At 37.7% G+C, this 13,237-nt stretch overlaps 1 protein-coding gene across 1 annotated transcript in view; it reads right to left on the bottom strand.

Moving 5' to 3' along the window:
• snd1 (staphylococcal nuclease and tudor domain containing 1) overlaps positions 1-13,237 on the bottom strand; it is a 209,615-nt gene that overhangs the window by 191,847 nt on the left and 4,531 nt on the right. The window contains exons 3-9 of the mRNA XM_073867828.1: positions 12,311-12,434; positions 12,061-12,142; positions 7,262-7,422; positions 5,791-5,882; positions 4,943-5,101; positions 3,140-3,245; positions 2,713-2,804 (exon numbers count right to left, since the gene is read on the bottom strand). Of these exons, the coding sequence (XP_073723929.1) occupies positions 2,713-2,804; positions 3,140-3,245; positions 4,943-5,101; positions 5,791-5,882; positions 7,262-7,422; positions 12,061-12,142; positions 12,311-12,434 (816 nt within the window). The remainder of the gene's footprint in view (positions 1-2,712; positions 2,805-3,139; positions 3,246-4,942; positions 5,102-5,790; positions 5,883-7,261; positions 7,423-12,060; positions 12,143-12,310; positions 12,435-13,237) is intronic.

Below are 13,237 nucleotides of genomic sequence, written 5' to 3'. Positions count from 1 at the left end.
GAAAATTTTTAATCTAGATATTTTTCTAACAAAAAGGCCTTTATTATGTATACTTTGTGGTGCATTGTAAGTCGCTTTGGATAAAAGCATTTGCCAAATGCATAAATATAAATATATTAACCGCCTGAAGCTGTGTGGATTACGTCTGTGAAGGATGGATGCACTTTTTTTGGCTAAAGTGTTTTCTACCATTACAAAGCTTGGAAAAGCCAGGACATTTTCTAAAATAAGTAAAAATTGTTTTTCGTACTAAATGCTAACTTATGCTAATAATATATAGTAATATTTACATGTGAAAACGGGTAGTGCTATTACAATGATTCATGTCCCCCAACCATTGTAATTACACAGTAATTACATTGTTATAAGTCATTTTTCACACTCATCATGTGTGCAGATGTAAATATAGCTCAACTATTCTCATTGTCATGCACGGTCCTCTCTTAATCGTCTGGTTGATGCATTGCAAAAACAGAAAGAGCCACAACTATCCAGATAACTAATGCTTTGCAAAAAGATGATTCACTACAAACCCGGCTCGCATACATCTTGAGGACAGCAAATGCATCAAACAAATTAAAACAGCCCGAGCTGTGTGGCAGGACACAAAAACAGCTTACAAATACTCGCCATTCTGCCTCTGTCAGTCGCTTTTTCTGTTGACTCATTTTCACACGTTTAAACACACACACAGGCGCACGATTTCAAAGTATATCTTCTTTCACTTCAGGCTCGCAGAGATCTGAGGCAAGCTAAAGCTCATATGAATGTTTTATTCCTCGCTGCCTGTATTTTCGGACTCAGGGAAAACATACTTGCGTGTGTGCCGATTTTTAAACTAATTCGGTAAGCAGATTGCAGTCCGACACCTTAACATAACCAAAAGCCAGGCGTGGATTTCAAAGTTCAGGGAAATATTTTAAGAAGTTAGCGTAAACCTATTGTACTGCGGTAATGTGATATGTTTGAGTATGTTCAAGTAAAAATAAGGATATTAAATGGAAATAAATCAATAGTTGTCATTATTGGTTACCAAGAACACACAAGGAGTTCAGATGCAAGAGCCGCTAAACGCCACATCTGTCAAAAGTTAGATAATGATATTGACTGAATGCGTTTGGAACGTATTGTACGTTCATCAAATTCGTTAAATACCAATAAAACAACTAATGACCAAGATACTCTGCGCTAAAGCGAGTTGAAAATATTTCAACTTTTAGATGAATCAATGCATTGAGACACATAACTGAATCTATGCAGGGTTCCCACACCGTAGTTAACTTCAAATTCAAGGACCTTTCAAGGACTTCCAGGTCCAATACCCGCAAACACATTTCAAGTGAGAGCAAGGTTACATCGTGTTACCTTTTAAGATACATTGTTACAGTTTCCTTTTGAGGGAACTCGCGCTGTGTCACTGTGACACTTTGGGGACGCGTCCAGGGGTAAGTGCGTCTGAATGTGTATATCAAATTCAACCAATGGTAAGGCTTAACGACAAAGACAGGGTGACGCAAGAGCCAGGAAGTATATCGCTATCTGAAATATTGCCGAAGAAGGCGTTACAGGGACGCAGTAAGTATGGCAAGGGAGACGCAGCGTCTCGTTCCCTTCTCAGGGAACAACAGTTAGATACGTAACCCGAGACGTTTTCATGTGTCAAACACAACTATGCAAAAACGCATTTTGGTATGAATCAACATTCGCGTACAGAAGATATAAGCATTTAAAGCGAACAGTTTAGCACGTGTGCCTAAAAAGTCTAGAAGTTTTATGATATTATCCTACACTACACAGGGAATATGGAATTTTTTCCAGAAAACTTCTTGCATAAAATAAATTCAAGCACTTTCAATGACCTGTATCTATGTATGAATATTTTTAAAAACTTCTCAGGGCCTTGAATTTTTTCCCCCAGATTCACAAACTTTCAAGGACCTGTGGGAACCCTGTCTATAGGGAGTGTGGTTCTATGTTGCTTAGCAACAGCAGACGCTACGGGAGCACAGCCATTTAAGCTTGTTGGCAAGGACGAGAGTGATGCAGTCGTGTTCTGCTCTGTTTTAGACGCAAAACTTTACGATTTCATTCCAAGACACCACCCGAGCGCGACAAATAACCCTCAATGCTAACGTTCGCCTAAACCTCTCCCCCTGAATTCTGGGCCATGGAAGCAAAAACACAGATTCAGGCGTAATTTACCAGGGGAGCTTTGAAGGCTGCAGCTGAACAGAACCGCTGAGACGGCCCAAGGCTGAGTTTACGGAGTATGCAAAACGAAATGAAACACCTGAGACCTGAAAGCCCTGCCTCGCTGACAGACACAATAGAGAACAAGGCGTCAGGGAGACAAGCACGTCAACCGCAGTCAGCACTTTATAAAGGCTGCCGTGCTCAAGTATTCTTCAAAACAGGCCGGGATAAAGAAGTCTGAAGAGAAGATGAAGTGGAGAGAAGGTCATTTCTTATCATGTTGAGACTCAGCTGGTGAAATGTCATCCTTTGCTGGTGTGGAAGAGTCTTTTAAGCAAAACAAACCTTAACCTAAAGTCTGATTCGAGACTAACACGTTTCAGGAACCTTCCAAAACAGCACAGACCATCTGTAGTAGTCATGCATCAATTTCACCTCATCTCTGAAAACCATGTCGACATTTCGTATGCGATTAAGACAAACGGCGTCTGAGAGATTTTCAGGAAGGCCAAAACTCACCTTCGCTACAAACTGTCTGTCCTTCTGGTCCAGATTAGCTGTTGGAGCAACATAGTCCTTCCAGATTCTCACTTTACGCTCTTTCGCTGATCTGCAAGGTTTTAGAAAGAGAAAAATTGGAATATATCCAAAAATACAGTGCACTTAATTGGATTAAACATGTAACCTAATACGCCTTCATATTTCATTGTGATTGGGTATTATGCTTCAGTAAGTTAGCAGGTGGATATCCACAAAGGTGTTTCTTCAATGGCAGCATGATAAGTTGCTACACTTGCCAAACTATTCTGCTGATACACAGTAAGGGTAGACGGAGACATTTAATAAGCTCTGCCGTCAGCATCTCAGATAAAAAGCGCATTTTGAAATATACACTATATACAATTTTAATAAACTGTGACGTCCATCTAACTGCGATGCACTGATCGTTCAGCCGCCCGGAGTTTATCGGCTCCCTGGGTGTACACAGCCATTGACCAGTCCACACAGCGTGCAAAGCCTTCCTTCAAAAGCAGCTCTGTGATGTTCCCGTTCTGTAATAAACAAAGTGACATCATGTTAGATAAGTGATGCGGTAAGCCTGTGAAATCCAGGATCAAGTCTTAAAATCTAATGATGAGACTAAGAGCATGAAAGTGTGATTTCATTTCACTTTTATTTCAATCTTTGACATGATCTTACTCAGTCTATATTAAAGATATCAAGGTTGTAATAGCAGAGTGCATTAAACAGAAAATGTAATTAAATCCATAGTAGGAAAACAAATATTATGTTAGTATTATAATAAATAATGAAAAGGCTATTTTTATAAATAATGATAAGCACACACTTGACGGTACCCATTGAATTCCATCATATTTGTTCTTCCTACTATGGAAGTCAATGGTTACAATCAGCTGTGCGCTTGCCATAATTTCTCAAAATATCTTCTATTGTGTTCATCAGAAAAAAAGAAATTCATACAGGTTGATAACAAAAATTAGAAAATTATAGAATTTTCATTTTTGAGTGAACTATCCCTTTAAATTAAGTCTTGTCCCCCCCCATCGAAATAGACTACTAGACGTCCACTGGGACTCATCCCTCGACCTGACAAAATATTTCGACGGCATTTAAAGAATAGACTATTCAGTGATAGCATCAGAGTGAATGCATGTACAAAAGTCAGGTTGTCTCAGGGGCCCATTTGTAGTCTGGCTGCGTCCCGTCAGGTTCAGCTCGGGACTGTTTCCATTCACATCATAAATAACAGAAATGAGCACGGGGTGTTTTACACAACAGCGCGGACCACAGAGACAAACTGTCAGTGCAGACAATCATTCCTACCGAAAGCGCAAACTTATTTCCAGGTTCCAAAATGTGGCCTCATCTGCACTCTCACGGGGCCGCATGCATCATGACAGGTACATTGACCTTGCTTAAAAAGGGAAACAGGTTGGACGATAGAATAAGAGTAGGGCTATATATTTAGGCCATCTATACAAGGGGTCCACCAATCATTTATATCGACTATATGCAGTGGTGTAATCGAGTCCAACTTGAGTCTAAATCAAGACCAAGTCAAAATCCAGCTTTATCTGGACTTGGCACTTGATCTCTGGTCTTGACTTGAAATCGAGTTGAACTCGACTACAAGACTAACTGTATGCAACATTACCTCACAAATTTTGTGACGTACAATGCAGACTGTGGCCTTGTACACACGTACACAAGTATTTGCCAATACTGTAGCCTGTTCTATGCAGTTTGGCCATTCGTCCACCTGCAAACCCAGCATCAGGTGACTGAAACCGATCTTTTATGAAATTTCCTGCTAGGGTGAAGATTTTTGCAAACGCCGGTTGCAATGTTGTCGTTTAGCCGATGAAACTAGAGTTTTAGCTTGTGACGTTCTGGTTCATGCGGAGGCGAGACTAATGTAATGGCCAACATGGCTTTATGGTTGGGGATATATTTCGGCACGCTCTTGACAGCGCTTCATACCAAGTTGTTGGGTGTTCATGTGGACGTAAGATTAGTTTATCTTAACTTTTTAAATTGATGGGCAAACCTGTCCACAAGTCTGGATCTGTGGATCTTCATAACTAAACACATGCTCATGTACGTTTTACATTTTATAATTTAATAACCAAAAATAGATGCCCTAGCTTAAATACCAATTTAGAGGAGCACATTTTCACTGCAGTCAAAGACACTATGAGAGAAATCAGAGAAAGATGACATGACATACCGGGTGCAGGATGGTGCCCAGGATGACCTGGTTGGGGCAGGACTCCAGAATGATCTGCACATCTCTCTGGAGCAGTCGGGACTCTGTGAAGAACTTTGCTTCTGCTGCGAAGGGTTCGGGGGTCTCGGTGCCATCTGCTTCCCGCTTAAACGTAGGACACTGGAGACAGATTTTTCATAAGCATTATCATTAGAGCAAATTGCATATCTGCTGTCACACTGAGAAACAGAAACTTGAACAGTGATTTACAGCCAACATCTCCGGTGTCATGTTTTTCTCCAAAAAATGCAAAGCTAAAGAATTTTTAAAGTCAGGCAAAATAAAGTTGGTTAAAGGAGCATTTCACCCATAGAAACATGAATCTTTATTGAAAGTGCGTCATATTTGTAGTCAAAATGTAGCATACATTTCGAATTTGATGCCTATTTGACCGAGAAAAGGGGTGTTTGTAGTCTCACCCCCTCAACAAAGATATTGGACTTCCTGCTTTCAATGATGCAAAATGATGATTTTTACATCATTGAAAGAAGGAAGTGCAACACTGAAATCTGTATTTCTCCTGTCTCAGAGGCAACTGAGTAAATGATGCACGATCATTCAAAAACTTGACTGGGGTTCTAACTATACAAAGCTTAATGCAAATGGATGAAGTGTCCCTTTAAGGTCTGGAAGATGGTATATGGGGTTCAGGTTTGGTCAAAGAAATTGGGAGGGTTTAAATACAATATATAGATATAAAGAAATATACAAATGAGAAACATTAATATTAGCTTTAATATTAGACATTGAGCATAGGACTGTTATGATTCACTATTCATGATGCTATGGAGACAACAACTGAACCTCACCTTGACTCCAGATAGCAAGACTGTCACTAGATAGTAGTCGGGCAGTAGAAGAGCTCGGACCATGCAGCCGTCACGCACATGTTCAATAATGGCTGTCAAGAGTGAAAATCAGTCATGAATCAATGTTTATTTAACTTTCTGTTTTACAAACAGAGAGGTCACACATTGTTTGTCACAGAGTTAAGATGCAAAACCGTCTTAAGATGCAAAAAAGTGCACCTGAGGTTTTTTTTTTGTAAATTAGCATTTTTTATCAGGCTCTAATGTCCAGGTTCAGTAATTTCACTTTAATGGCAATGAAAAGGTTATGAGTAAGTAAGTGAAATGCATTATTTTCATTATAGTCATTTAGTCATTTAATGGTATTTAACAAATTTGAATGTCTTTTGCTGCAAAACCCTCTAAGTGCATGCAAGCTTTTTGGCAAAAACCTCATAGTAAACAGTTGCAAAATCACTAAAGATACAACTAGAAATATTGCAAATGATGAAAGCCCAAAAAAAACACTTACATTAGGGGTCTTTTTAAAAAACACCATGTGTACAAAAATGCACAGCTCCCTTTCCATTACTAAGCAGCGACTGCTGTGAAATAATCCACTAAGCAGGTGATTCATCACTAAACCATTACAGGTCATGTGGCTAAGTGTATTTTTTTCAAATACACAAACTTCACAAATACAGTTACACAACTTTGACTTTTGATTAGCATTCAATCAGCCCATTAATGGTGGTGCGAAACAGGGCACAGTTCTGTAGCATTTAGTGACTCATGATCATTTACAATGAGTTGGCCGCTCTCTGATGAAGGTTAAACTCTCATGACTGTTAGCATTCGGTTTAAATTGGAGAAATGAGCTGTGCGCAGAGCAAAACCAAAGCTATTCTCGGTGATCTAAACCATTCACTGATTTATGAAACTGTAGCGCTTCCTTCTGGTATTTATTTCAGAAAACCTTGCATTTTATTTCTACCACTTTAAAGATATGTTCTCAAATTTTATGTTGCATAAAATTATAATATGCCACAAAACCAGTCATATGGGTCAGGATATGACAATATTTACCCTAAATGCAAAAAAAATAATTGAGATAATCGCCTTTAAAGTTGTCCAAATGATGTCCTTTGCAACACATATTACTAATGATATTTTTTTTTTTGGAACATTTACGGTTGGAAATGTACAAAATATCTTTCAGCGTTAAAAAAAATGATAAGTTTGACCCATACATTGTATTGTTGGCTATTGCTACAAATATACCCGTGTGAACCATGACTGGTTTTGTGATCCAGGGTCACATATGACTTTTAAGAAATCTTTTTTGCCTGATTTATCGGCAGGCTTTTGAACAAGCCCTGTTTTGAGGCATCAAACACGGCTTACACAAGCAGTCCATGAATAAGTTATTTAATCTCATGATTGAAGTTCTATCATGCCTTTGTTCAAAAATATAAAGCTCATTTCATCTTACCGTTGACTGGTTTCTGGTGATGTGAGTCCACGAAGTTACGAGGGTTTTCAATGACATACTTCAGATCCCGAATGGTGTGTGCACCTCCACCTTCAGACCACATACCCTTTTTGTTAGCCTTCGCTTGGTCCTCCAAATCGCACAGTCTGGCCTGTTCAGGACTGAAACACACAATACAAAGTCCAGTAAATATCAACCCAAGAGTTTACCACATACAATAAAGAAAAAATACGCAACTTTTCTCCTCAAAACTTCAATGTTTTGAGCAACAGAAGTGGATGTTTCTCATTGAGCAGAGCCTTTCTAAAGCCCCGATAAGCTCCTTAAATGAGTTTATTATCAAAAGCCAACACAAGTTTAAATGAACGCCTCTGATGCTCTAAAAGCCATCATTATCTCTAAAGAGAATTAAACTGGCTGACCACTGCAGACGCTTGTCAGATTTTGAATAAGCCTTTATCGGTTCGAGTAGCACGGAGTAAAGCACACTTATAGAGGAATAAGCAGTACAGAAAGAAAAAATAGCATAAATCAGAAACTATGATGAAAAGAAGATTTTGGATGTAGAAATCAGTCAGTGTTTGACCAGCGATCATTTAATAATGCAACATCTCTGCATTAGTCTTGGCTTGGACAACAAACTAATAATGAAAATGAAATGTGAATGTTTTGATGGAAATATCAATTTATATTAATCTAATCTTTACCATTTATATTCATGTTTTGATGATGAAAGATGAAAACACACCATCACCTGATTCAAACGCATTTTGCTGGAATATCAGATTTACTTTATTTAATGCAGAAGAAAAGAAAATGTTTTGGATTTTGATAAAAAGTACCATCAAGTTCCAAGCAAATCCCAAGATACCATAGGTATGCAGCACACAGATGTTTATTTATTAGCTTGCACACAGTGGTTTTATAAGAGTTAAATTGGGCACCTGTCATCCTTAAGTACAGTATGTCTGTTCCGTATTCTGCTGACAATAATGCCAGCTGTGGAGAAAATGCACTATGTTCTGTGTTTTTCCGATAACAAAATAGCCGTATCTAACAATAATATCTAAATTTAACAATATTTTACAAAACTGTATCAATAAAATAAACTAGTGTTACAGGAAGCTAACCAATTTCTCATGACGTCTAAACGGGCAACCCAGGGGAAATCAGACAACCCGATGGTGTTAAAACTCTAAATGTGGCCTGTGCAGGCAATATAATTCAGAATGAGCAAATAAAAAAAATATATTATGTTTATCAATGTATGATTTGTTGGAATCTGATGAAAAATGCCAGAGCTACACTTGTTTGAAGTTGACAGGGTCGGTTTTTGGAAAAATCTAAATTTTTTGAGGTTTTAAAAGCAAAATCACCTCATCCATACCTTAAAACTCAGGGTTTCCCAAAGCACTTTTCAATTCGGGCGGCCCACCTAAGCTGGGAAACCCTACCGCCTTAAAGGAATAGTCTACCCTTTTTCCATATTAAACTATGTTATTACCTCAACTTAGACAAATTAATACATATCTATCTTTTTTCAATGCGTGCACTGGTGCGTTGTGAATGTGTTAGCATTTAGCCTAGACCCATTCATTCCTATGGTACCAAACAGGAAAGCCACCAAACACTTCGGTGTTTTCCCTATTTAAAGATTGTTACCTGAGGAGTTATACCAGTAAGTATGGTGCCACAAAATAAAACTTTTTTTGGTACCATAGGAATGAACACATTCACAACGCGCTGTACAGTGCACGCATTGAAAAAAGATTTAAGTTGAATTAATACCATAGTTTAATATGGCAAAAGGGTAGACTATTCCTTTAACTAGGTCGTTCAAAAAATAATAATTCCGTCAAGTGCATCTCAGAGAATAGCGCGGACGCTCTTCACACCGCGAGCCGGCACGGCTGAAATGAGATAAAGACGTGGTCCGTCATGTCTGGAGGATAGCCAGTTGATAAAACACGTGTCTGTGAGAACTGTAAGTGGACTTATGTTTTGGGGTTATTTAAGCCTGTTATTGAATTCGTCTATAGTTCTTGCAAATTTAAAGTAAGTTGGCTGGTGATTTTGTTGTTTGAGCAACCTGCTAGCTAGGTTGCACGTGCCTGTTGATTCTATATAATTGTTGAGCACTCTTGCTCACGTTATTTATGTGCATTATTTAAATTCTAGTGTAGTTACACTCCTTTAAGATAATGTAATTAATAGTGGGAAATAATCTGTTTTTACAATTTCTGCGCTATCTATCATCGTTCGCCAGATGTTCTACAACAGCTGATTTAGTTTGTGTTTATTAACCCTTTAGTTTCACCTCAAGACGCAGCTATTCCCGTTAGAAAACATTTAAAAAGATTTAATTCATTTATAATCTAGTATGTGTTCCTTTTCTGTCATAGTTTCTTCAAAATTAAGTTTTATTTGAGTGTTTTAAATAAAAATATTTTAATTTTCATCATGACGTGTACGCCCCGCCCCTTTGATTGCCATGCCCCTGGCCCCAACCCCTTGCCCAACCCTACGACCTTAAAGGAACAGTATGTAAGAAATTAATCATAAAATGGCCTTGATATGTCACTAGACATTAAGAAATCATTTTCATTTCAAACACTTATATCACTCACAACAGTGGTCTGGCCAGGATATTGTCATTTAAAAAGTGTAGTTGCAGCCCTCAACTGATTTTTATGTTGTCATGTTGTGTATTGGCCACTAGTTGTGTGATTGCAGTACCAGTTTTAGCCACAAGTTTTGTGATTGCAATACCAGTTTTGGCCACAATCCTACATACTGTTCCTTTAACTAACAAATGTTCTGCTGGAAACCATGAAACTAATAGATTTGAAACACACACAGCCAAAAACAATATCTATAGGAAAATATATATGTTCTACTTTTTTCTTTCTTTTACTGTTTGATTGACATTTAGACAGTCAGCTTTAAGATCTACTGTAATGCAAGGATCTAATATATTGTAACACAACAGATATTTTTCCCCAACAGTTAACAAAACAGTCACATAACAGATTAAATCTGCGTGAATTCTTGTCAAAACAGATATTTTTAAAACTGTAATTCTGTGTAGATGTCTATATATCAGGCTCGCGCGTCTGTGCACGCTTCAGATCTGTCAGTCAGCATGAGGAAGAGCGTGTTCATGTCTTATCTCTCCTAATAACTCTTTTAACATCAAGCAAGTCCTACACTAAATTCTGCATTTGTTAAAACCAAAATGTCACGCCCATGTGGATGGACATGTATCTTTGTATTAGATTAAGCATTTAGGACAGTACGCCTCTAAGAAAACAAAGAAAGATTATTTTAAAACTTTAATGACTATTTAGAGCATTGAGATCGGCTAGATGAGGACTGAATGTACTTATTTTTAAGAAAAAACTAAATTGACCAAAATTGACATTTAGACTTTCTTTTTGCTCAAAATTAGACGGTGCGCATTCTGACTCATTTTGCCAGCACAGGTCACAAATATTTAAATTATCTGTTATCTGAATTGCCAAAACAATTACAAACACACACTAATTAATACATGTATATTTTACATTAAAGCCTGTAAAACAAATATTAGTAGTCTAGACTAGTCATGCGCATCCATGTTAAAAAGGAGGGAACCATCTCATTAACAAAAGCGTGAACTACATTTTGCAAGTGAATCTAATAATTTATAATATATTGGTGCAGAAATAAACTTGAAAGCCTATATGCACGAACATATTAAAAAAACATATATAGACTATTTATATGCAATAATATGTACTAATAATTATACAAGACAGAATTTGTGTGGCAGCTGGGCACTCTGATCACAACTTAACCAATTTATTTCCAGTTTTGTGTACAACTGACAGCAAGTAAAATAATGTGGGCAGCTATGGACGGAGCTAGGATGCTACTGGACACAAACACAAAGCTCACTGGCATTAACAAGACACTTAAAAACACAAAAATCACTCATGCAGTAATAGACAATCCTGACAGTGCAAATGTCAAAAGAAAAGTCCCCTTCTGCCTGTTACACACGAAGCCCAAAGCTCCAATTATCTGAAGCCTTCATAAATTTTAACTACAGAAAATAACAGCCTGCCAAATCTCAGCTGCCATCTTTGTCTAGTAAAGTTTTATTTCTCCTCATCTTTTCGAAACAGAGAGTCTCATAAAGAAGGGAGCGGGCATCCAGCCTGATGCGGGTGTGCATAACTAAGAGCTGTTGGGCAAAGTGCAGCCCAGGTTTAAACACGCTTCCTTCGGAGATGATGATAGTCGATCCAGTGGTCTGTGATGGGCCACAGCAGGACTGGCTAATGAGAGGCTGTTAAAGGCTGCAGAGGAACCAGACGGACAAAAAACACCATCTCCTACAGGGAAAATGAGCCTAAAGCAAACAGATTCCATTGGCAATTGTTCAGGGCCATTTCACAGAGCCAACACACGCATCATTAATTCCCAAAAGCTTAGGACAATATTACACCATCGCTAGCCGGCAATGAGGGAAAAGGATGGAGAAACTTGCGATGAGTGAATGTGACCAGAAGAGGGAGTAAGAGATCAAATGGAGAAACTAGATATGAATGCACAAATCACCCTGTAGTTTTTGTAACAAAACAACTATTGTGGCATCATGACCTCAGACAAAGAAAAATGCAGACAGACCTCGTAAACATTGTGAACGTTGTGACAATGGGTGCGTGATCTGCACTGACACTAGCCTACTCAATGCAGAACAAAGCATTTCTCTGTGCGTCTAGCAGTAAGGAAATGATAGGATGCAGGTTTCTCACTTGTTTCCTCTGATGCCCTCTCTGCGCACTGTGGCGAGACCCTCTGCCACCAGGGACTCAGCAATATTTTCTCCTGTTGTGTCTATGGAGAAATCAAATCCAGAAGGGACAAGTTACTATGACAACTATACTATAGTGTTAAACCAAATATCTCAATCATGCATATGACGTCAGGGACCCAGAATGCACACTTTTTAACAGCAGATCTTCTGTAAAAATATTCATAATTACAACCATAAATATTGCTCACCTTTTCCCAGAAACATCATGCCGTATTCTCTGCTCTGAATGCCTTTTGGTTTGTCTACGATGAAACACACTTCTTTGCCAATAACCTTCTTGCGCAGGAACTCTCTGGCTTGGAAGGCCCATGGCTGCACAGAAGAAAAAATACAAAGCTATTTACAGCCATTCAATGCCAGAGGGACAAAAATTAAGCAAGGATGTTTACTTGCCCTAGAGCACACAAATATACAAAAGACAAATTTTTGTATAGGGTTCAAGTAGGGCTGCATGCAATTAATCGCGACTAATCGTTTGCAGAATAAATTTTTTTGTTTACATCACACATGTATGCACTGTGTATAATAATAATAAAAATTGATAATATATAAACACACAAATACATGCATCATTTAAGAAAAAATATATTTATATATCAAGTATTTTTATATAAAATAAATATATAAATATAAAAATGTATATACATCTAGAAAAAACAAAGCTATTCACAGCAATTCAATACCAGACAGACGAGGATTAATAAAGATATTTTACTTGCTCTAGAGCACACAAATATACAAAAAAAATTTATTTTAATCGTAACATTGTTTGCAGAAGAAAAGGTTTTTTACATAATGTGTGTACATACTTAATATATATAATTACTTATATGAAAAATATATACACACGCACGCATTTAATTTTAGGAAAAAAAGATTATATATTATATTTCAGCTAAAACTATTCAGCTGAAAATAGGAAAAAAGCAGCTTTCGACACTGACAACTTTTTTGTTGCATTTATAAACAGTGCATGGCTTTCACACTGAAACATTGATTCTTCTTTTCACTTATTTGTCTGAACACCCATAATGCTTTTTATGTTCGGACGAATAGTTTCAGTTGCTGAAGATTCGGCGCATCCCTAATACAAACATGTTCACATGTTCATGCAT

The sequence above is a fragment of the Misgurnus anguillicaudatus genome, chromosome 1, assembly GCF_027580225.2.
Source record: "Misgurnus anguillicaudatus chromosome 1, ASM2758022v2, whole genome shotgun sequence".
Taxonomy (NCBI): Eukaryota; Metazoa; Chordata; class Actinopteri; order Cypriniformes; family Cobitidae; genus Misgurnus; species Misgurnus anguillicaudatus.
This window is presented reverse-complemented; position numbering and strand designations above follow the sequence as displayed.